The 23,143-nt window shown below is 44.4% G+C and overlaps 3 protein-coding genes across 7 annotated transcripts in view; 1 reads left to right on the top strand and 2 right to left on the bottom strand.

The window, feature by feature from the left end:
- Positions 1–325: 325 nt before the first annotated feature.
- ptpn22 (protein tyrosine phosphatase non-receptor type 22) lies at positions 326–10,877 on the top strand. Of its 4 annotated transcripts, none has more exons than XM_078089735.1 (26): positions 326–685; positions 2,002–2,110; positions 2,684–2,760; positions 2,872–2,967; positions 3,082–3,120; positions 3,437–3,508; positions 3,688–3,747; positions 4,009–4,151; positions 5,507–5,573; positions 5,672–5,749; positions 5,905–5,991; positions 6,386–6,938; positions 7,041–7,118; positions 7,230–7,307; positions 7,482–7,553; positions 7,642–7,778; positions 7,972–7,999; positions 8,181–8,282; positions 8,408–8,476; positions 8,571–8,704; positions 8,850–8,877; positions 9,318–9,380; positions 9,641–9,744; positions 9,865–9,895; positions 9,983–10,039; positions 10,156–10,877. In XM_078089735.1, the coding sequence occupies exons 1-26, from the start codon at positions 593–595 to the stop codon at positions 10,215–10,217; spliced, it is 2,517 nt and encodes an 838-aa protein (XP_077945861.1). In that variant the 5' UTR covers positions 326–592; the 3' UTR covers positions 10,218–10,877. The 4 variants fall into 4 exon arrangements, with proteins under 4 accessions (XP_077945861.1, XP_077945858.1, XP_077945859.1 ...); XM_078089732.1 differs by having other exon boundaries at positions 9,983–10,066; XM_078089733.1 differs by having other exon boundaries at positions 7,038–7,118.
- rsbn1 (round spermatid basic protein 1) lies at positions 10,832–16,888 on the bottom strand. The gene is made up of 7 exons (XM_040193102.2): positions 15,962–16,888; positions 14,281–14,939; positions 13,684–13,821; positions 13,151–13,293; positions 12,868–13,035; positions 12,658–12,766; positions 10,832–12,578 (listed from the first exon to the last, which is right to left on the bottom strand). Exons 1-7 carry the CDS (start codon positions 16,515–16,517, stop codon positions 12,042–12,044), a joined length of 2,310 nt encoding a protein of 769 aa, XP_040049036.2. The 5' UTR covers positions 16,518–16,888; the 3' UTR covers positions 10,832–12,041.
- Positions 16,889–16,951: 63 nt separating this feature from the next.
- The window catches only part of magi3a (membrane associated guanylate kinase, WW and PDZ domain containing 3a), an 83,153-nt gene continuing 76,961 nt past the window's right edge, over positions 16,952–23,143 (bottom strand). Inside the window, exons 17-21 of one of the 2 annotated variants that reach the window (XM_078089728.1) lie at positions 22,987–23,080; positions 21,917–21,992; positions 21,574–21,708; positions 21,130–21,268; positions 16,952–19,951 (exon numbers count right to left, since the gene is read on the bottom strand). In XM_078089728.1, coding sequence (XP_077945854.1) covers positions 18,978–19,951; positions 21,130–21,268; positions 21,574–21,708; positions 21,917–21,992; positions 22,987–23,080 — 1,418 coding nt within the window. In that variant the 3' untranslated portion in view covers positions 16,952–18,977. Of the gene's footprint in view, positions 19,952–21,129; positions 21,269–21,573; positions 21,709–21,784; positions 21,993–22,986; positions 23,081–23,143 lie in introns of those variants that run through there. The other variant, XM_078089723.1, reaches the window with a different exon arrangement.

Here is a 23,143-nt window from a genome sequence, read left to right as displayed (position 1 = left end):
ACCACGTACCAAGAGCAGCGTGCCACAGTTTACAGAAGTTACGTGCCGGCTCAGAACATCAGGATTTTCTGGATCATCAGGCAGACTTTGTTTTCACCACTCCCATCCCATCCCTACCCAAATCCCTCCTCCGCCCCTCCTTCCCGAATGCAGTCCAACAGGCCAGACCGCCTGCACGCCACTCTCACATTAGACACCAACAGTTGTTTGTGACGCTCGTGTGAAAAATGTTTAGCCCGCTGCGTTTGCGTGCGTTTCTCCTTTGTGTTCCACTGTCATAGTATGAAAACACCCGAGTGACTTTAGGACCCAGTGAGAGACACCCGAGGGGCGCGGCAATATTTTTTAATCTGACCACAGAACCTGTTGGTTTACTCTAGCTTCCACAAAGACAGTTCACACGTTCCCTCACAGCAGTTCCTTGATGTGACAGTTGCAATAGAGAAGTGCTCCGTGCAGCAGCAACAGCAGCAGCGCCGTGGCCCCCGAACCCGAGGCTCGGCGGCCTTAATCCGTGACCCCTGGGGTGAGGACCTCTGTGTCCTGACATGCCTTTGAAAGCTGCCCTATTGCAGGCAGAGTGGAACCAGCCATGGAGCAGGCCGTGATACTGAGGAACCTCCTGGTCCAGCTGGAGAAACAGGAGGCCGTGCAGGATCCTAATGGCGTTGGTGGGGAGTTTGCGGTGAGTCAACCGTTCCTTTATTTTGTTGAAGTAGTTCACTATCTCGAGAAGTGTAGAGGAAGCCTCCCCGTAGAAGACTTAGTGAAGTCGTGGCTTTCGTTATCACATCACCAGAAGCCATGTTTTAACAGCTATGTGTATGTGTTTTTTATATTTGTATATTAATATTTATATATATAAGTACATATAAGTACAATGAGAGGTTAGGTTCATAGTTAACAGACTTACAAAATGTTTCAAAAGCAACCGTGTTCGAGGAAGTAACGCGCAGTTAGACACAGCACATTCGAGCTTCCTCTTTGCACTCAGACATTGTCATTGAATGCGGATGGACACGAAGGACCCACGAGCGAATGAATTACAACAAACCAAGATTATAGTATAGTCTAATCGTACATTCATTCATCATGTTTTCAGTCTTACCGGTACATTTAACAACGCGTGTGCATTCACACACAAGCACCTACACATACACACAAAAAACAAAAACCCTCTTCCTCAGTAGTGGAAGGATGACATCATCTGAGGGCTGCTGCCATGGTGACGAGGGACACGCCAGTGCCTGAGGACAGTCCCCTGTGCTTCACATGCTACTCACAGCCCGACCACTCTGGAGGAAGGGGTCTATTGCATCACTTCCTTTAAGAACAAAAAGCGCTCTGTAGTGTAAGCAGCACAGACAGTAACGAAGGCCTTCAGCAGGCTGTGAGAATTGGGCTCTGAACAAAAAGACCAGTGTCTCAACAAATCCTGTAAGCCTGGACGAGCCATGACTTCAATTTGAGTGTCCGACCTTTCGCACAGTAAATTTTGCGTGGAAGTCCTCTCAGATTCTTAGTCATTGTGTCAGTTTCTAGTAAAGCGGGTCACAAATTTTGGTCTTCTGGGGTTGAAGCACATAAACGCTGAGTATGCATGAGCATACTTGGTCATGCATACTCAGCATAGTTTGGTCACGTATAATATGGCGTTAAGAGCAGTAAGATGGTTTCTAAGATATTTTGCGGACAGCACACAACCCTTAATACCACAAAAAGCAATAGATATATATTTGGTTGCCCCTATATGCTGTTACTCATACAACATAATCCCTCGCTTTGTTTCGCTAATTGAAATGGTCAAGGACCATAATACGTCATAATTCATAATGTGTTTTGACTATTTCTTAAGTCAATAAGCAGATTAAAACACAATAAAAGTATCTTCGTAATGCATCTTAGGCATAGAAAGGGTTACCAAGACCTTCTCTGATGTTGTGCGAAGTAGCTAAAAGGCTGTAGTTGAATGTGGAATTGTACATCTTTCCTGTTTTGCAGAGGTTGAAGAGCCTGTCCAATAAGTACCGCACCGACAAGACCTACCCCTCCAAGACTGCAGAGAAACAAGAGAACAACAAGAAGAACCGATACAAAGACATCGTTCCCTGTAAGCTTTGCTTTGGAGACATTCATGAAAAAGCAGTTTGCATCTTGCATCTCTGCATTGTCTCCATCGAGGCCGTTCAGATAACATACAAATATGATCTGACCTAGAATTTAAATATATCCAAGCCAAAAAGACATTTGAACTCCATATACTGGCCCACCAATACCAAACATACACAGTGCGTAGATGCTTCAAATAAACATATTTATTTAAATGCAAATAGTATGGCACGATAGGTAAATTCCGTCTGCAAATGAATTGATGTTTGTGATGACCTGAAATCATACACATTTTGATGAGCTTGTTCGTTCATTTGTTATGTTCTTCTAGGTTAATGTGACTAGTTATGTTGACGTTATATTGGATTTATTTCATAGAAATTATATCTATTCTAATAATTTTAACCGATGGAGGATGTGAAATATATCCGTGGAGAAAAAGGCACTAATACTAAACATTTCCTTTCTAATTCTTTAAATTCTTTTTGGTCACAAGGCTAGGAAGTACAGCTACATCAAATCCTCCATACCTGTGCCACGCTGATGGTCCAACCTCTTATTTGTCCCCTTTTAGTTGACCACACCAGAGTAAAGCTCACTCTCGCCACGGCAAAAAATGACAGCGAGTACATCAACGCTAGTTTCATCACGGTAAATTAACAGAATCCTTATAATCTTTATACACCTCGCATTTGTAAATTCATGCAAACTAACATGGTTTAGGCAAATATCTCTTGACTATATATTGCGTTTTGCCTCCAGGGAGTGTCAGGATCCAGGGCCTACATTGCTACCCAGGGTCCTCTGCCACACACAGTACTGGACTTCTTGAGGATGCTTTGGGAGTACAACGTCAAGGTATGACCCACCTGCCATCTGCGGGCACAAAAACGTCTTTCAGAACACACGGCGTTGCCCTCAAAACCCGTTGCTTAGTTGCATGAACTGACCCTTTGAATTCCTTGGCTGCAGGTTGTGATAATGGCCTGTCGAGAATTCGAGATGGGAAAGGTAACAGGATTTTCTACGTGTCCGCATTTCACTTCTCCTCAAACACACTGTGGTCCATTTGCTTGAATGCCATTCAAGCTCATTCGCCGTATCCGGACGCCGACCGTGTTGCGTTCAGGGTGTGAGGAAACTAAGCTAAATGACCCGGTTAAACATAGTCACACTGACCACTAGTCCGCTTTTAGCTTCTCAGCATGACTTCAGATGCGGTGTTAATACTGTATGGATAGGAAATGCCTGTGTTTTGTTGAGTCTTGCATTTTAAAACTATGTTAGATTAAAATGTGTAAACACTGTGTTTTCCTCACCCCCTTAGAAAAAGTGCGAGCGCTACTGGCCGCAGGAACAAGAGCAGCCATTTTTTTGTGAGCCTTTCACTGTTCACTGTGTGAGTATTTATGTTCTTGTAGTCACACTTCCTATTTTGAAATGTTTCTGTAGAAGCGCTCCAACAGTGTAATCTCACAGTATCTTCACACAGCATTTGTGACATACAACACTTATAGACTATCGTTAAGCAGAAAGAACAAATATTGACCTTGAAGATGCATTGCTGACTTATTACAGGATTCTGAGGAAAACAAAGGGGATTATATGACAAGGACGTTACGGGTGACATATCGTGATGTAAGTAGTGTTTATACTCTACACTTACTGTGAGTGTCATTGACAGGTAATTTTCCTGAGACCAACAAGATATTATCAGATAAATGTGTTGTCATCAGCAAAGACAAAGGGAAGTTGTCAAAATAGCCCGTATGGTCGAACTAGACATCTTTGAGAAATAATTTATGTAAATATTTAGCCTTCATTGTTGCAAAAAGCAAAAATGGTTATGCTTTAAAAAAGCAGCTTACATTTCTGTCTGCAATCCTTCAATTTTTACAGTGTAGCCGAACTTTGAAACAGCTGCACTATTTCAACTGGCCAGATCACGGTGTGCCAGACTCCATTCCTCCCATCCTGGACATGTTGGATGAGATGCGTTCCTATCAACCCCATGACGACGTCCCCTTTTGCATCCACTGCAGGTCAGGCTTTTCTATGGAAATAAATTCTACTCAATCTCTTTAAGAAAAACTGTCCTGATCCATCTATTATAGATAATTGAAGGGCTGTTGTGGTCTGTTTCCATTTGATAAACAAGTAAATAGCTATTCTAGTGATGGTAAAATCCACAATGAATATCAATTTGTCATTAAAGAATTATATCTTATTAATTATATCTCATAGCATATTGAACAGGCTCTCTGTCTACTACATTCCGACTCTCAATGATTGAGCACTTTATACTCTCAAGAAGTACGGCGAGGCAGCCTCTTTGTATTATGGACCAAAACATCCCTTCAATGTGAAGGGAATGTTGTATCCCTTCAACATTCAACAACCTATATGGACTTAAGCCTAAAGAAGTAGCTGCTGGACAAAGCTTATTTTGTTGCGGTCAAACAGTGATCACACTGAAGAGTTATACTTTGGTTGTGATTGAGTTGTTACTATTATGTATGTTGTGTGGGCAGAATGTATACATCCTCTACTTTAGGCCTTAGAAGTTATGCACTTCCTGCCGTGGCTTTGACACAGTAATGTGGAGGTAGTGTTATACCGATTTACTGAAACTTACTCAATTCAATTCAATCAATCAATCAAGACAGACAATTGCATTGAGTGTTGCTGTGCTTGGTTGTACAGCTGCTCTGTCTGGCCTTATAATAAGTAAGGAAAAGGGAGTAGTGTTTGCAAAAAGACGAAGACTTTGCAAATATGAATGATGTTGGCATTTCAAACATGTACTTATAATTTTAAAAACAAACAGGAAGTGTTTTGTTTGTGATAACTAATTAGCTAATTGTGACGGAAATATTTTACTGATACAACTACTGTAGACGGATGCCACCTCAAAGCGGGCAAACTTTCACCACTAGGTTGCTGTCAAAAGATGTAATTTTAAAAGCCCAAACGTCTCATCTTGTACTACAACCCAATCCCAACTACTAACTGTAGCTGTGTTCTCCACAATTACCACAGGGTTGAATCGACTCTTGTCGGACACAGTGACACGGGTTTATTTAGCAAATCTTTTAACTTTTAATCTTAAATCAGTATTTCAAATGATTTCACTTGGGTCAGCCATTTTAGGATGCTTGAATAAGGAGTTAGAAATAAGTGCACACAACCTGCGTACTGTATGGAATGGGTGCGGCTCAGTCAATGCAGTACAATGACTACCGAAAAAAAATAAATCTGATAAGCATGACAGCGTTTGAAGGCAAATACCATCATGGTGACTGTACTACAACATAATTTGATTTACTGAATTGAGAGTCCCTTTCTCGGGAAACAAGCTGAGTGGTTGGAATGTGACTTTTTGATGCTGTGATTGAAGTGCTGGCTGCGGTAGAACAGGAGTCCTTTGTGTCATTGATTATACCTGGAACCTCCTGAAGAAACGGGTAAGACACGCCTGGAGTTACCAATACATTTGCATTTAACCATCTAAAGTCAGGTCAATTTAACAGCTGTATAGTGATGTTTGTTTGCTTGTTTTTAGATGGTCACTCCAGATTTCAACATCTATGACTTGGTTCAAAACATGAGAACCCAGAGGCCCTCTGTGGTTCAAACCAAGGTAACCGCTGTATTTTCTTTTTAACAAAGCACCACTTCTTCCAACTGGCAGAACTACACTTTTTTATGACAGTCGCTTCCTTCTGTCAAAGACATTTGGATGATTTATGTGTGTGTGTGTTTGTAACAGAGCAGGATTGTGTTGTTTAACCTCAGGAACAATATGAGCTGGTGTACAGAACCATCAAGATGCTGTTTGAAAGATATTTGCAGTTCATGGACACGGAGACCTGCAGAAATGAGGTGAGCGACGCTACCTTGTTAATTTGCTAGACGTAATTAAAAACACAATGGAGACATGTGTGGAACTTGCTCCACCACCACAAATTGACAAGCACAACCGGCACGAAGGCAGAAACAACAGCTGCGGCCGGCTCACTTGTGTTTTCAGAAGCACTGAGGCAAGACCACGTGTTCTGATAGGAAACTCATTCAATTGCAGACAAATAAACTATGACGGTTGTCAACACGGCTTTACTTGAAGCTAAACACTAAAGTATTTTGTTATTTGTTCAACTTGAAGGGCCTGTGGATAATAAGATGCATCACTATACTACATTTACATATTTGCCAGCATGAAATTGTCTTAATTCATCGAAAGCTGCTGCTGTGACTCACAGTGTGTTAAACTGAACAGGTGGCGACAGTCCCATCCGCCATCACCACTAATATTGAAACCAAGCGCTGTGACTTGAGCGAGTCGGATCTGCGGCCACAATTCCAGCACCTCCTTGATGAGGAGAGGGACGTCTTGTACCACACTCCCTTGCCTTCCGCTTCGGAAAATCACATCGCCTCGAGAGCTAAAGACTTGCTGAGGGACCAGGAACAATGGCACCTACTCCGAACACTTCCCGGGGCTCTGACCGCCCCCCATGCCCCGCAGGAGGGGCCGAAGACCTCACTGACACAGGTGCACAACAGCCGCACAGCCTCCGCGGGAGAGGAGAGGATAGAGGAAAGCGAGGCCACACTATCAGTGAGCCCTCCAACTGTTCCGTCTGTGACGGCGGCCATTTGCCTGATGGTGGAGGACCCTTACTTTGACACGCCGACGAGCTCCCCTTCACCAGAGGAAGCGGTCATTGAATCGAACGAAGACGCAACGCAATGGGCAGTAAGCCCCATCTTCAGCGTGCCCTCACTGTGTCTCAATGAACAGACTCTGGAGCTTAACTCTCCTGCCTCAGGTAAACGGTCATGTGTGTGCGTGTTAGTCCAGACTACATAGACCACAGGGTAGTAGAATTCAATTTTGTAGATGTTTGCAATAACTGATGTGCATTCAGCAGGTACTGTTGAAGTTGACATAAATGGGGAGGTGGCACCTCCCCTACCTCAACGAACCCCTGAATCCTATGTAATTGCAGGTTGGTGTCCACAGTACAGACAAAAATAAATGGAATATGAATCATTAGTTTGTCTTTAAGCGTACGAGAGAACGCAGTGGATAAGATTTTGTGTTCTTTTTTGTTTTTCAGAGCATTCAGGTGCCTTTGACCAGTTAACAGTCATCATTCCACCCAATGCTGCTGCTGAGGCTGTTAGGGAGCTGGGAAGTGAGAAAAATCTAAAACTCCAAGATATCCTCTATGGCACACTGAATTATGCTTTTCTCTTATAGTGCCACGTGTCTGGAGATGAATAATAACATGAATTTTTAATGCAATTATTTTGTTGAACGTGAAGTGCTAAGTACAATATCCATAACAAACTATGGTACATTTCTCCAGGCAACCCCCCCTCGCCTGCCCCCCCACTTCCTGAGAGAACCCCCGCATCATTTGAGTTGCCCGTTGATCAAGGTGACTTCACGCCGTCGATCACGATCAACAAAAACAAAGCCGAAAATAGATTTGACTTAAAAATGTAACAGTGAAAACGGTCTTTCAGCTCCCGTGAAGCAGAATTCAGCCGTCAGGCCGGCAGAGATGCTGAACAGAATAGGAAGGTCTTCAGAATGGTCTGGCGACACAAAGCCAGCTGCCACTTCACCTCAGAGTGAGCTGAAACCATGGAAGAGGAGTGTGGTAAGGAAAACTGTGTTTTTCATGAGGGTTTGCAAGATATATGAGTCAGCAATCGAGAATGCAGATGATGCACGCACCACTCATTGTTATGTGGCGGCTCAAATGAAAGGGGAAATGAACCTTTTCCACAGCCCTAATGTACAATGTTGGTTTTTTAACAGCAACCTACTTCTCTTTTTTTTTTTTTTTGTAGAGTCTCAAACCAAAAATGTCCGTCACAGGTAAGATATTTATAACATGCAGCCAAATGCGAATACAAACTGGCTAGAAATGAAGCCAGTTATAGTGTATTATTTTAAACCCACTTAGAAAGACTCAACCGTTTGCCTAATATCAGTCAGTTATTATTGAATTACTACATGCTTGTGATTATTTCAATAATAATAATTGTGGTATCTTCAGTTGCGGCAAGACATTCTGATCTTGCATTAAATACAACTTCCACAAACATCCACGCTTCCCCCCCACGTCCGGAGCCACTGATTCCTCTGCTGCTTTCTCAAAGTAAGACCAAATAGAAACATGTTATTTTAAGAGACAACATGACCACCCATGCAAAAAGGGAAGGACCATGGATTCCTTGTTATTAACTGAGCAATAAGAAGTTTATTTTATCTTTGGGTGTGCAGCCGAGGAGAGCCCGACTCCTCCTCTTCCTGACAGAACCCCCGAGTCCTTCATTCTCCCCGCAAAGGAGAGTAAGTGTATCAATGCCTCCTTGCAGCAAAAAGGACAGATTGTAACTCATGCCGCTAAAACGTGTTATCTAAACTATGTGCCCTTTTCCGACAGTTCAGGAGAAAACAGCCCCCTGCCTGTCGCCCTTGGATGCAACGGGGCCTTTCCCGAGGGCAGGCTTTTCCTTCGAGTGGGATGGCACCGATCAGCCTGACAAGTTCCGCCACGTAGTTATGAACAGAAGCAAGGTAATGACTATCATATCCGCCAGAACCTGAGACACGGACTGAATCATTTTCCGTGCACTGACCTCAGTGCTTTCATTTGTCTAATTAGAGTCTTAAGTTTCCAGTTTTTAAGACACTCAAATGTTTTTTTGTTTTCCCCCCCCAGAGTGTTCGAGCTAACTCCTTCAGACCAGGTGAGCTATTTAATATTATAATAATATTAATATATATTGTTAGATTTGATGGTTGAAGACGCTTTCCCCTTCTGGCTTGATCAATTACAAGAACAAGTAATTGTTGTTGATTTTTTTTTTGCACTTCTAGTTTAGGAATGTTGTCAGGGCCGTAAATGTCCGCTTTGAACTTTGTAAAATGGCCGTAGTTCCTACGCAACAGAAGCAGGAAGGTGTGTGTGTGTGTGGGTGGACTCAATACAATGTGCCTATGTTAATCACAATAAGGGGTAATGTCAAAGCTCAATTTCGTGATTTTTGTAGTTTTTGGACAGTACATTTTACTACACCACCGGCAGGCCTCCTTTACCAAATCAACGACGGAAAGCCTGACTGGGAAAACACAATGTTAGCTGTTGTCCTGTTCATCGTCGACCTAAAGTACTGTGTTTCTACTGCAGAGCCCCTCACTGAGTTTCGGCAGCCTGCTCCACCTCCTGTGGTTGTGGCCGGAGCAGGAAGTGGTGAGTTGCTTCAGACATTAGATGGGCGAAAAAACGACGCGGTAGTCTCTTCCACACACAAGCTTTAGTATTATTAGACACATATTTCCTCAAATAAACAAATTGCACTGTCTGTCATATAAAACTATTGTTCAAGTCTTGACAACACAGGTGATCTTTCTCACAAAAACTATGTGGAGTAAGTAGTTGGGGGTCGGGTCGGGTCAGTTTCCAAATGCAGCCAAACATCATGATTTCCTCTCCGTCTGTGTGTTCATCAGCACCAGAGGGGCAGCATGATTCAAATCACAGCGCCCCCGTGAACGCTGAGACAGCAGGAAACAACTCGGACAAAGGCAACGAGAAGGGCATGACTCGGACGAGGGTAACACACGAGACACACGCAGCTCGTCAAGTGGAACGTTTTAAGACATCTGTAGATCTATAGATGAAAATCTATCTGAAAATGTAGATGAAATCTTTGTTTTTGTTTCCTTTTCCCTAGAGTCTGAAATTTTTTAGAAACAAACCAAGACGTAAGTGCCTATTCAATTGTTAGCTCAATAAAGGGAACTGATGTTCTTTAGGATTAACATGTTTCAAAACCTTTTTTTTATTAAAAGCCAAAGTTGAGCCTCCACCGCCTCCCACTCAACCTGGAACACAACCTGTATCGCATGGTCTCTCATTTACGTTGTTCAAGTTTGGTAGGCCTCTGTCTACGTCGACATTAATACATCAATAAATCATTAATCAATATATCGCCTTTTTATGACAACACCTTCATCTTCCACAGGTTTTGGGAACCGTTTCGGGAAGCCAAAAGGCCCGAGGAGTTATCCGGAGACCTGGCATTGATATTTAGTCACCCATCTCGAAAAATATCAAAACTGCACCTGCTCTTGTAATGGCGTTCAACGCGACGCATCGCAACCGCTTAAAGGACGCGTACTCAATGCGCTGAAGAAAGCTTACCTTTGTGTTGCACAGTAGCACCCTCAGCAGCCGAGAACAGGAAGCATCTGGTCTTCAGCTATGATGCACTTTGTACTACTCGTCAACAAGGTAGATTCTTTTTGTATCGTTGAGCATCGCGCAACATGGACAGAAACTCGGCCCGATGACTTGGATGTTGACTCATAAACTTGAGTAAATTTGACGCTGCTTGTTGTGACGCTTAAAGCAACGCTGTTAAACTAGAATATGTGAATATAAAAGTTATGTGTGCATTGGTTCTTCTGTCATGAAATGTGAATAACGTTAAATGGTTCATTCTCACGTTTTCTATTATACAGACAACAAACTAAATATCTATCAGTGTTTCCCGATTGCCAATCAGTTTTATTTTTCTGCAATTATTTTCGCATCTGTCTGTAGTTTTTGAAATTAATTTTAAAGCAGCGTCGATAGCTTAAAAGGTACAGTGAATGGGATGTATCCTGACTATGCATAAGGTGTAACTGTACAGTTAATTTTGGTTTCAAACAAAATTATTTATTAAAAAAAATATAGAAAGTCTCTGCATTCCCTTTTTAACGAGACAGACAAATTTGCCTCAGATCTCTAACGTGTTGAACTGAACACCTGGAAAACTGATTAAAAATGCCTCGTGAAAAACAGCCAACAATTGTGTTGAAACACAGCAACACAACAGAAGACAAAGGCTTTGTATCTGTCAACTAATTTCCACATGGAACTCAATACAAAAACGTATAAATATTTATAGACATTTCTCACAAACAACCGGTTTGCTGAATAGGATTTTGTAAGCACGACACCATGATTGAGTAATGGTTTCTTCCACGTAACTTTAAGATAAAAAGCATCACATATTTGATCTTGACAGAAAACCAACCAGCTAAAACGAAAGATACATACAAAATTCCGATGACAGACTCCACACCTCAAGAAAGAATGCCGAGTCATTTAGAAACGCCCCTACCCTAACAATTTGAAATATTTAGCACTGGTTATTCAACTGTGATCATATGCTGAGCTCAATTTTAAGAAAATAAATACATATTAGAGTAAGAAAGGACAGTGTACCCCTAATTGTAAAGATGAAAAAAGATTCATCGGATGATTATGATTCTCACACCAAAAGAAAAAAGTTTCTTCTTCCATTTAAAAGAAACATTTGTAACAAAATGCTCATTTTGATTTTCTGTCTGTAACCAATGCAGGAAATTCAATGTGACGCAAGCTTTTGATTGAAATGGCAAAGGCCCAGTTTTACAGACAACTGACATTATCAAATCAATCAAACTACACATATTTTCTGGGTAAGGTTAGCGTGTATGTCTTTGCCACTGAAGTGAATGAAACACTATCGCGTCAATATCATGCTTCGACATCACAGACTTTCCATCTTCGATGAAGTAATTCTGTCCAACCAAGGAACAGCGGAGCGTTCCATGTTGACTCAACGTCCTACAGTAAGCGTGGCCGCTTAATAATAGTTCCTTCACATGACACACTCATCTCATTTTGAATGAGATAGTGGAGAGTTCCAGGTTAGGTGCAATAGGTTACAAAGTCCCATCAAACCGCTTTGGCCTAAAAACATATCAAACATGAAGCAAAGAGCGTGAAGAACAACTGAATGGCTTTCTGATTGACACGGGTGTCAGTTTCAGTCTACACGTCTTTTGGCTTCACTCTAACCACAGTGGAAAGAGAGAGTCATTGAAGGAACTCTGCCGTGTGGCTAAGAGCTTTTTGAAGCAGGGGCCCTTTCGAAGGTGTGCAGCGGGGGTGCGCCGTTTCTGAGAAGAGGTGGGGATCCTGGTACCTTGGGGGCAGGAGGGTGGATTTGGTGGGCTGGGGAGGAGCCGCCTGAGGCTCCCGGGGAGGTGTGGCAGGCCTCTGGAACTCCAGTTCTTCGGTCTTGGCCACGCCCCCTTGAATGTTGTCTGCCTGTGGGCGTGCACAGGGGGTCACGGTGGCGTTGTGCCTGGCCGGGGGGGAGAAAGAGAACCGGCCCAAGTTAGAGCTGAGGTCACTGGGCCGCTGCTGCTCCTCTTTGTCCTTCTCCCCTGGGTGGTACTGTTTGAGGCGGATGTGCCAGGCCAGGCTGCAGACCGCAGACACGGTCTTAAACTGGTGGATGACATTCCTCGGGATGAAGTAGATGTCGTCGTCGCAGAGCTGGACACGGACGTAGCGGACGCCCTCCCTCCTCAGCTGGTTGAGCTTGGCATCGTCTATCCATTGGACGCACTGCGGGAAAACACACAGCGGTTTCAGTTTCAGTTGTTTCGTATCTTGCTGGACTGTTAATGGGAATAGGAGTTCTCACCTGAGACACGGGGGGCTCGTACAGATCCAGCTGCAGCCTGTGGACGACTTCATTGAAGTCCCCGGCCTGGAAACACACTACGTCTTTGGTTATTCGAGGCTGGTCATTCCTGTAACATGCACCAAATGCATTATTACATTAGAGGACAATGTAAACAGGTTTTTCAACATCCCGACTCTTTTAGCTTTATCGACCTTACAGCACACTCACCATTCTCCAAAGTGGACAGCCTTTAGGACCCCCACAGCAGCAGTGCTCTGCCAGTCAAAGCTCTGGCCCACGTGGTCAGCGTGGGCCTTGGTTCGGTCCTCGAACAGAACCTCTCTGGGTTCAGTGGCCCTCGGCAGGTAATGTAGATTTTTGATCTCATTCATGGACCTAGACGAAAAGATGTGAGCATGAGAGCTGATAATGATTCCCCTCCGTATTTCGTACGATACGGAGCCGTAAGGAACTGTGTTTGCAGGGCTCTCTTTTACAGCTGGAGCTGTACCTGCGTCTTTTGAATGGGGACTTGGGCATGTCGGCAGTGGGCACCATTTGTTCTCCCGGTCGCACCCACATGATGGGCCCGTCGTCGCTTTGAGAGCGACAGTCCAGCTTCAGACTGGAGAGGCTTCCCCACGGCAGGGTCATCTGGGGGGATGAAAACAGCGATAACAATGAATTAGCAATGGGGCAATTAGATATGATGGTACTTCCTGAGAGAAACTTACTGCGTTCAGAATACAGGAAGTTGCACCAGTTACAGATGCACTAGGTGTCATTCTTATTATCAGGCGTTTTAATTCTCAATTTGTCTACAAGTATTGAAGCCTCAGAGTTTCACTAATGGGCCTTTTTCATTGCACCCACCTCTTTTTAATGGTAATTTCTTAATAGCCTCATTCATATAATAATGTTGACTGCCACAACACGCTTCATTACATACGACTGATGTTATAAAACTTGACTGCTGCGCGAGTACAACCTTCTACAGCCAGTATGATCCTATTTATACCTTTTTCTTTATTAAATCTGTTTTACCTTGAGAAAGGGTGACTGCTCCAGCATGTCGAGGAACTCCGGGAAATAGTCGCCGACTTCCTCATCCACAGCTCCCACCAAGCTGATCTGCCTCATGGGTCCAGACCGGTACGTCCCAGAACAGTACGTCCGGCTCACCTAAGACAGGAGAAACAGCTTATGTCTTTCAGTGTGTCCCATTTAACTCCACACACCAATTGCTTCCGTACTATGAATTATGCAATGTACTATAGATTCCCTTTTTTCCCCAGTTGGTATCAATAAATACGTATAGGAAACGACTGAAGTAGTATGTTTAATTCAGAATATTTCATAAAATTCCTGTAACAAAGCAGCTTAACGTAATAATTCTAGAAAGCCACTCAACGCTGTTCTTAACATGCTACTGAGCCTGTTGAGGAGATTTCTTAGATTTCTGACTATAAATTGACTGCTGGCTGGATAAAATGAGCTTGTGTTACATGTTATAGACTAAACAGTCATATCGTTTGATATCAAGTTTGAAAAAGAAACCATCATGACCATTGCGCTCATCAAAAGGCATGATCTGTGAATTTGGTTGTGATTTTTAAAGTCCACTTGCTTTTCTTTACATACCTGAGAGTGAAAATTGGCAATAGTCGTGGTCTCGATGTCTTTCTTGCCCAGTATCTCCATCTTGACTGGTGTGTTGGGGAAGTTGAAGGCGAAGTAGTCCAGGAAGTCCGGTAGGAAGGCGGCTGCCCCGTGCACCACCGCCAAGGCGTACGAGGCTGCACCTCTGGGTGTCTCTGCAAAGGCCAACTCCAGAAACTCCTGCGAGAAGCACTCCATCTCAGCCGGGCCGAGACCCGCGATCTCATCAGCGTACGCGTGCAGTACCGATCCCCCGCCATTGGCTTGCCTTTCCTCGTGCATGAAGCGTCCGCACCAGGTGCCCGTCTGCAGGCAGGTGCTGCGGATGTGGTGGTCTTGGTGCGAGAGGAAGGGAACGCGCCCGAGCTTGAGAGCTTGTCTGCGGCCGGGATGGTGGTTGTCCGCAGCTCGGTCGCTTCCCTGCTTCACGGTGCCGGGTCGAGGCGGATCAGGGCGCACGGGCAGAGTGAGATCCGTCCCGAGCCCTGCACACACAGTCTGCACAGCTTTGTTGTGCACGTATCGGACCTTTTTGGCATTGTGCTCGTCCTCGTGGTGCTTCTTCTTCTTCTTCTTTCTCTTCTTCAGGAGGTATTCCTCCAGTGTTAGGGACTTGACATTCTCGTTGTGGGGCCTTGGCTCTGCAGGTGCATGGATAAATGGAATTTAGAAGGTAAAAAAAAACTACATCTGATTATTTATTTTTAAAAATTGTTAATCAGCATACTTCCACGGTAGTGACATTGCACATAGCTATAATTGGTCATGCACCTTCAGGTTATTTACAGTCGACCACTGAAAACAAATGAATGTGATTTGGGAGGCATTATAAATATAGCAACGCTAAGCAGTGCAAATACACACACACACACACATACACAAACGGAAACATTGACATCTATCGATTATTTATATATATATATATATATATATATATATATATATATATATATATATATATATATATATATATATATATATATATATATATATATATATATATATATATATATATATATATATAGGGCGGCACGGTGGCGTAGTGGTTAGCACTGTTGCCTCACAGCAAGAAGGTCCTGGGTTCGATTCCGCCCAGTGGCCTTTCTGTGTGGAGTCTGCATGTTCTCCCCGTGTCTGCGTGGGTTCTCTCCGGGTTCTCCGGCTTCCTCCCACAATCCAAAGACATGCTCTGGGGATCAGGTTAATTGGGGACTTTAAATTGCCCGTAGATGTGTGAATGTGAGTGTGAATGGTTGTATGTCTCTGTGTGGCCCTGCGATTGGCTGGCGACCAATCCAGGGTGTACCCTGTCTATCGCCCGAAGTTGGCTGGGATGGACTCCAGCCCCCCCGCGACCCTGTGTGCAGGATAAGCGGTTTGACAATGGATGGATGGATATATATATATATATATAAATAATCGATAGATGTCAATGTTTCCGTTTGACATCTATCGATATATATATATATATATATATATAAATAATCGATTATATATATATATATAATCGATATATATATATATATATATATCGATTATATATATATATATATATATATATATATATATAAATAATCGATAGATGTCAATGTTTCCGTTTTAAGCACAGCATATTCATATGTACCCATACACATGTTTAGATGCATTAAATGAAAAAGCTCACCCTTTTTGTTCTTCAGTTGGATGCATTTCACATTGGCTTCGGTATTTTCCTTCTTGAGCTTCCGTGTCAGGTCTTCGTCCCTCTGCTCGGCCGCTCTGAGAGGCGTGAAGGTGAAGAGCGCAGGTGGCTCGGGAAGCACCGTTTGCTTCCTCTTCTTCTTCTTCTGCAGCAGCTCTGGTACCAGAGCAGGAGGTGGAGGAGGAGGAGGAGGCACAGTCGGCTGCAGGTTTTTTGTGCCATTGGTGAGACCGCGGATGTGACAGGGATGGCGCTGGTGGTGTCGGCTTTGCGGGACATGCTTATCCGCGCTGAACTTGCGGGGTTTCGGGTTCTGCTGCAGCTGGTAGGTCCGGTGCTCACCGTGGTGGTGGTGGAGAAGATGGTGGTGATGGAGCTTCACTTGCTTCTCTTCTTTCGCGTACTTCTCCCGTTTGTCAGCCGACGGCGACATGTCCCTTTTCTTCTTCTTTTTCTTCTCTCTAATTAATCTATCTAGACTGTCCCTCATCTTTTCTTTTTCCACTTTGGCCCGGAGCAAGTCTACTTGCGCTGCCATCTTTGCACGTAGGCTGAATTTAAAGGGCTCGGTGATTCTACTGCGCGTGCGTCCGGAGACGTGTAGTTCTTCTGCCCGTTAGTTTGTAGTCCGCTTCCCGTATTGTGGGTCGGTTTGCGCACGCGCAACGCACGGAGTTGTGGGTTATGTGGTTTTTTGATATCGCTGGGCCTCATGGGAGTTGGAGTACGCCGTGCCGACTGCGTGCGACTTCGCACGCGCTCACTGCTGCCCTGCTGACGTCATGGCTGAGCAGAGAGACGCGGAACCAGCGTCATTCATTCGACTCCACAGTGGCGTGCTGATACATCAGAGGACCCAAAAAAGGATAGCAGCTTAAAATATGACAAAGAGTTAAAAAATAAATTTAAAAAAAGCGTGTGTCTTCAGTACAAAATTATCCCCTAAATCCTTGGAAAAAAATGCACTCGTGCGTATTCAGTAAACCTTTATTTATCAGTGCATGAATAGAATGCCATGACCACATTATTACTTTTCACCCATTTTATATATATTTTACTCTCAGCTCCCTTAATTAAAAAAATAATGAAACAATTTACAGGGGATTTTTTTTTCAGCATGAAGGCAAATATTTTTACAGGTGCTGTACAATTTATAAACATTTACAACTACCATGTCAAAACTAAAAATAATATATATATATATGAGCAATGCAAGGCCACAGTATCATACATGGTAATGTCATGAAAAGTAAATAGAAGACAGTAAACAGTAGCCCATCATGTCAACAATAAAGTGGACAATAAATTAGTAAGTGGTCTCACAGACTGAGAGATGCATGTGTTACTTGTGATCCTCACCCAGGCTGAGCAGGAAGAGTTTATGAACAGGAACATATGAACCACTAGGTGTCTCTGTACTCCACAGTAGCGACGTTCAAACAACACTAATTTGGTCTGGGAGTGCGCGACTGATCCAAATAAATTATAAATATAATGTATCTATGTATTTGTTTTGATTTGGGCTTTTAATCCCTATTCATTTTAATTGAATCAACTTTACTTAGTGTATATTCAAATAGCAGTTGAGCTATTGTTGAGGAAGACTTCCCCGCTTTGTGTGGAAAATGAACTGCATTCTGGGGGAGTTTTAATTAAAACACAAACGTGACAGCCATGTAACAACGAACAGTTAAGCAAACATTTAGTTACACCCCCCCCCCCCCTCACATTACATTGGGTCATATACTACATAAAAATAAGCAAAAATAGATTTAGAGGTTAGGAGGAACAATATTTGTTGTGCCTATATTTGTGATGACAAAAATACAAGATCTCTTATAAGTTGAAGGCAGACTTGCCACTTCGTACAATCAAGCTCCCGTTCACTCAACTCATCTAAATGATGTGTCAATAGGTGAAATCATTTCGTGAAAGAATATATTTTTCAGATTGAGTATAGTCGATGCTACAGCGATACCTAAAATACACAGGTCTACCAGTCTGCTTGTATACCTATGCACATAGCCACGGGACCTAAAATACAGTGCTGCTGACAGGAGACAACATTATGAGTCGGCCTTGTGTGACCATTTACACCGTTATGTCTTAGAAGTAGAATGTATAGATTCCATAGTGGGATTATTTTAGACGTCCATGCCTGTCTACACATTCTATTTCTATCAATAAGTCCACATCAAAAGGTGAAATGACTCAGCCTGGATATGTGTACTAATTGTTTTTTGTCTACATATCATTTCAATAAATTACATTATGCTTCATTACTAACACACATGTAACAAACATTAGAACTATAACCACAAGTATCCGGTCTGCTGATTGATGCATATAAAGCTCAGGGGTATTCTGGGAAGCTGATGGGATCATAGAGTCTCGTTCGTGTGCAGGAAGAGAGTCGCTCGAACCGCTCACAACTTTAGTCGGGCTCTCGGGAAACAGACGTATTAGAGAAACTGAACCGTCTCCCGTTCTACTAACATCCAATAGTGACAGCTACAGTCTCAGGGAGAAAAAGTCACTGCACGACGATGTCTTAAATCTTCGAAAAACAAAAAAGAAAAGCAGGATCCTTCAGCGCGGCCGGTAGACAGGGAGAGCAGTTCCTCTCGTAACCCACAAACCCGCTCACAGTGAGTGCAGCTTCTTTTTAAACCGGAGTCTCTGACTGGCACAAAAATAGACGTCAGCGTCGCGTCCTGCTGCTTCACGCATGTCCTCGCATCATCGTACTGCACAAAGACTCAGGCAGGTGCAAGCATGCATGTCAGATCTGACGTCAGCAGCTCGATGCAAACTGACCGACCGAGGCAAACTGTGTGACAAAAATATATATGAGCAATGAGAAGCTATGTTGCTGGTTACACAGTGATCTGCCTTGTCAGAAGTTGCAACAAAAACAAAAAAATCCTTCCGTTCTGGATGTCCATCTTTCAGGGGCTCAGCTTTTTCTTCATAAACACAGTGAATTGCGGGAGGGCGATCAGACATCTGCGTATGTTTTGTCCACTTGGGACTGGATTTTGGCAGAACTGGGAACTTTCCACGGACCAGGGGTGATGGGAGACTTCTTGCTGCTGGTGGTGGTGGTCCCGTTGCAGCTGGGGTCCTGGAGGCTACTGCTTGACCCTCTCGGATCCTTTCTATCCTCTTCTTCAGTTGGCCCATGGTGCTTGCTTTCCCGAGCATCCTTATCCCCCTTCTCTCTTCTACTCTTCCGGTTCAGGGTGCCACCATCGCCGTCCAGCGCGGCCCGCTCCCTGTGCATGTGGGAATGGGGTTTATGCGCCGCCGCCTCTAGCTCAGCCCTTTTGCTCTTCTTGTGTCGCTCACTGGTCCCCAAACTTTTGTCTCCAATCTCCGTAGCTGCCCTCTCCTGCCTGTGGGCTACATGCTCCTCCTCGTACCCCCGGTCCTTCTCTTCTCCAGAAGCAATCCTGGGCTGTTGGCCAGCTGGACGCCGGGGGCTCTGGGGCTCGTCCAGGTTCAGAGGCACAGCAGGTTCCTGTTCCCTCTTTCTGGGGCTGGAGGATCGGTGTTCTCTCTGCCCTTGGCCTTTTCTGTCCTTCCTTACGTCCTCCAGGGATCCGCCGAAGCCTCGCTCAGTTTTTCGGGGGCTCTCTGAGCGCTCTTTGTGATCTACCCGGCCTTCAGTGCCTCTCTTGGGACTAGCCGCCTTGCTGCTGGGGTTGGTGGTATGCGAGTGGTTGTGTTCAGAGAGCTTTTGCCCTCTTGGTCTGTTCGCCTGTCTACCGTGCTCCTGCCCAGCGCCAGGGGACCCGGGGGCCCCGTGATCCGCCCCAGAGAACTCATCGGGGCCGATGGTTTTGGGTGAAGATGGGGACGGTTCCGAGGTAGAGAGAAAGACAGAGGCTGGAGAGACGGGAGACGAGTGGCCGTCAGATTCGGAAAGTCTGGGAAAGCTAGAGCTTGGAATAGTAACTTTGTCCTTCGAACCTGAGAAACAAACAACGGGAAGTAAGAAAAGAAGAAAACACTGCATGTGCAACAAGGATCTGCGTTGGCTGAAATATCCCTTACATTGGATATTTTGCATGTTTGATACAAATGTAATTAAATATGTCATGCAAGGAAAGAACCATATCCTTAATTGGGAAAATAAAAAGTTCACCATGCCCACTTTCTGTAATAACCCTCTGTTTGAGATATGTATCAACCGACGACAGCCACCAATGGAAAAGGTGATTGTGTTCACCCAACACTGACGTTTCAATTTCCCTTCAAGCTGATAAGAATTGCAAAGCTGTGATTCGGAGCAGATATATGGAGCAGAAAACCAGAGAGAGAGGAAAAAAAAATGAAGAGCGATGGACTTAGTCGTGCTGAAATGAGTTTGGATTTCTAGGAGCAACAACTAGAAATTCATTATATTGTGGTCTTTGGATTGAAAGGTTGATGCCAGTGAATGCACACAAATCCCTTTACCGCTTGTCGCTCACTGATATTGAGTAAACTGAATATTTAGTAAACGTTTTTTTCAGCTCTGCATCTTAATTATGGGGGAGGTGTGTGTTCAGTGGCATCCCATCTTTTGCAATACCCTTAAAATCACTTGCAGAGCCCCGAAGCCCCCCCCTCCCCCCCAGCCCTCCTGCAGGTCTGTTAGTTCTTGTAGAATTCACTGCTTTGGTTCAGCCCTCTGAGGCAAGAGTAACTCTGCTAACTGACCATTTCAAATTGATCACGGGGATGAAGGAAGGGAAAGAGAACGACACTTAACTCTGGGCGATGAATCACTTTTTAAAGGAGAAGTCATAAAGGTACAAGAAGTACAAGAAGTACAAGGTTTACCAAGGTCATTAGGGACAGACCAAGAAAAGCAGTGAGGCCTTTAGTGATGCTCTGGTTTCATGTAGAAGCACAGGGTGGAAGAAGAGTTCTGACCTAAAGGAGGGAAAAGATAAATAGGTAGAAATAGACGGCCGTGCCAGTGCAGAAAACAGGAGCAGATAGAGAGCACAGATAAAAGATAGAGGTGAGAATGACAGGAGAGAACAGTCAAGAGAAGCAACACATGCATAAGAATAAAAAAAAAAAGTCAGCACCCTGCATATGTGCGGTTCCTATGCTAACGTGTGGATCTATATGCGTGCGGCCCGCCAGCAGTCACTCACTGTGATCGGGGACCAGGCCCTGGCCAGGTCGAAGCAGCAGATGCACTTTACTGCCTCCTGCTTGGATCAGTTCAATTGCCCGAGTGTGCGTGATGCCCTGGGTGGCCTCGCCGTTGATCTCCACTATCTGGTCTCCAACCTGTGGTGCAGATAGCATCCGTTCTTAATGTGCACGTTACATGTCTAGCAAAAATGCCTTTTATTGCTGCAAAGAAAGTCTCCCTTCTTTGGACCCCAAATGATGGCATGATTAGATTTGGATCACACATTTAAAAAAAAGACAAAGAAATAAGATTAAAACAATAATAGGAGTGAACTTTGGATGCAGTTATATCGGTCTGGATTGCACACACAGTGTAAGAATGGCTACATTTCGTTTAAAATGCAATAGTGCAAAGTAGTCTTAGTGAGTGGATAAAAAAGGGTAAAAATCCTTAAACTCACATGTATCCTGCCGTCTCTAAGAGCAGGTCCGTCCTCAGCCAGCCGCAGGATGAACAGGCCCATGTTATACTCCTTCCCACCTCTCAGACTGAAGCCGAAGCCTCTCTGACTGCGGTCCAGCTCCACAAAGCAGCCCTGTAGTTCACAGTCAGATATATGAGACTTTTGAGACCAGGACATGGTCTTGTCAGACATGAGATGAATGTTGCATTTAGTGTGATCAGTTCGTAAGGTGACAGCCCTCAGATTAAGAATCGATCAGTAGACACCGGAGCCGAATGAGTAACCTACAAACACGGTGATATAATGAGCCAGCTTTAGGTAGTTCTGGCTATATTCTTACCTGCTTGGAGCCCGACATGATGAATGTTCCCATCTCGCTTGGTGGGAAAGAGTTCCTCACCTCCGTATCACCATTTCTACCCCCCAAAAGACCACATGCACACACATTATAATGTGGACAACATATTGTGGATATGAAATATGTTTAGTGGTGTTTGGCTCATTTTGAGATGAGAACATGTATGAAATAATAAAATAACGAAATATCATTACTAGGTACAGTTCTGCAGTAATGCCTGTGTGTGAACTACAGTAAACTACAGCAGTAAAGGTATCAGCATTGCGAAGGGAAGATTTAAGGCGCCGTTTAGTATCACCCAAACTCTGCCACGCCTTCAGCGTAGCAGCTTGTGCCCCCTCCTGTCGGCTTGTGAGCCACGTTGCTTATACAGGAAGACAAAGAGGGCAGACTTTAACGCTCTGCACAGCTCATTATGCCTTCGTGGGGCAACCCGACGCACTCTCTGAAAGAGTCCAGGCCGTCTTAGCAGCTCCAGCATGGAGAAGCGTTAATGCAGCCCAGCTGACTGCCGCGGCTCATGGCCGGCCCGAGCTGACCCCAGGCATGTTTTGGGAGATTAGAGGGAGAGGAGAGAGGGTACCGCCGAGGAATGGACAGGGGGCTGGATGAGGAGAAGGGGAACACGTGCTAATAGGCAGCAAGAAGGAACGGCTGCGGGGCAAAAGAACAACGGTGGAGAATTGCTGCCTCAGCAATGGATTAAAAAAGTTTGACGCAGGTAATCCTGTTTGAAAAGAAACCTCAAAGAGGAAGGGAGACTCCCTAATAATCTCTCTTTTTCTTTGCTTCGCCATCTAAGCAGTGACCATGGGGGTGTGTGTGGGGAGGGGAGGGGGGGGTTCTGTCTTTCCGGATAACCAGGCAAGTGAGGGCCACAGGAGATGCTAATGGGCCACATTGTAGCACAGGCCAGAGGCCGCTTGGAGAGGATTTGGGCAGATTTTGTTGACAGCGGCTGTATTAGACTTCCTTCCTGCGGGATGCTGGCCGGAGGAGCTTGTGTGAATGCCTTCGCTCGTATGGGAGTACGTGTGTGTGTATTTGTGTACCTGTCTGGATAGCTGGGAGGCTGCTGGCCCATAGCTCTGTGTTGTGCCGAAGGGCTCTGCTTGGCTGAATTTGTTCCAGACGGAGGAGCACTGTCTGTAAACAAACAAACACGACACAAACATTGATAATGACGCTCAGATCTTGTGATCTGCTATC

Source organism: Gasterosteus aculeatus, chromosome 2 (assembly GCF_964276395.1).
Source record: "Gasterosteus aculeatus chromosome 2, fGasAcu3.hap1.1, whole genome shotgun sequence".
Taxonomy (NCBI): Eukaryota; Metazoa; Chordata; class Actinopteri; order Perciformes; family Gasterosteidae; genus Gasterosteus; species Gasterosteus aculeatus.
The sequence above is the reverse complement of the archived record's forward strand: the minus strand, read 5'-3'. Positions and strand labels throughout refer to the sequence as shown.

Coding starts and splice junctions, on each gene's coding strand:
- ptpn22 (XM_078089729.1), top strand. CDS start 593: ATGGAGCAGGCCGTGATACTGAGGAACCTCCTGGTCCAGCTGGAGAAA. Junction 5,992..6,385: donor CGGAGACCTGCAGAAATGAG/GTGAGCGACGCT, acceptor TAAACTGAACAG/GTGGCGACAGTCCCATCCGC. Junction 8,477..8,570: donor CATTCTCCCCGCAAAGGAGA/GTAAGTGTATCA, acceptor CTTTTCCGACAG/TTCAGGAGAAAACAGCCCCC.
- rsbn1 (XM_040193102.2), bottom strand. CDS start 16,517: ATGGCAGCGCAAGTAGACTTGCTCCGGGCCAAAGTGGAAAAAGAAAAG. Junction 12,767..12,867: donor GCTGTCCACTTTGGAGAATG/GTGAGTGTGCTG, acceptor TGCATGTTACAG/GAATGACCAGCCTCGAATAA. Junction 12,579..12,657: donor ACGAGCCCCCCGTGTCTCAG/GTGAGAACTCCT, acceptor GTTTTCCCGCAG/TGCGTCCAATGGATAGACGA.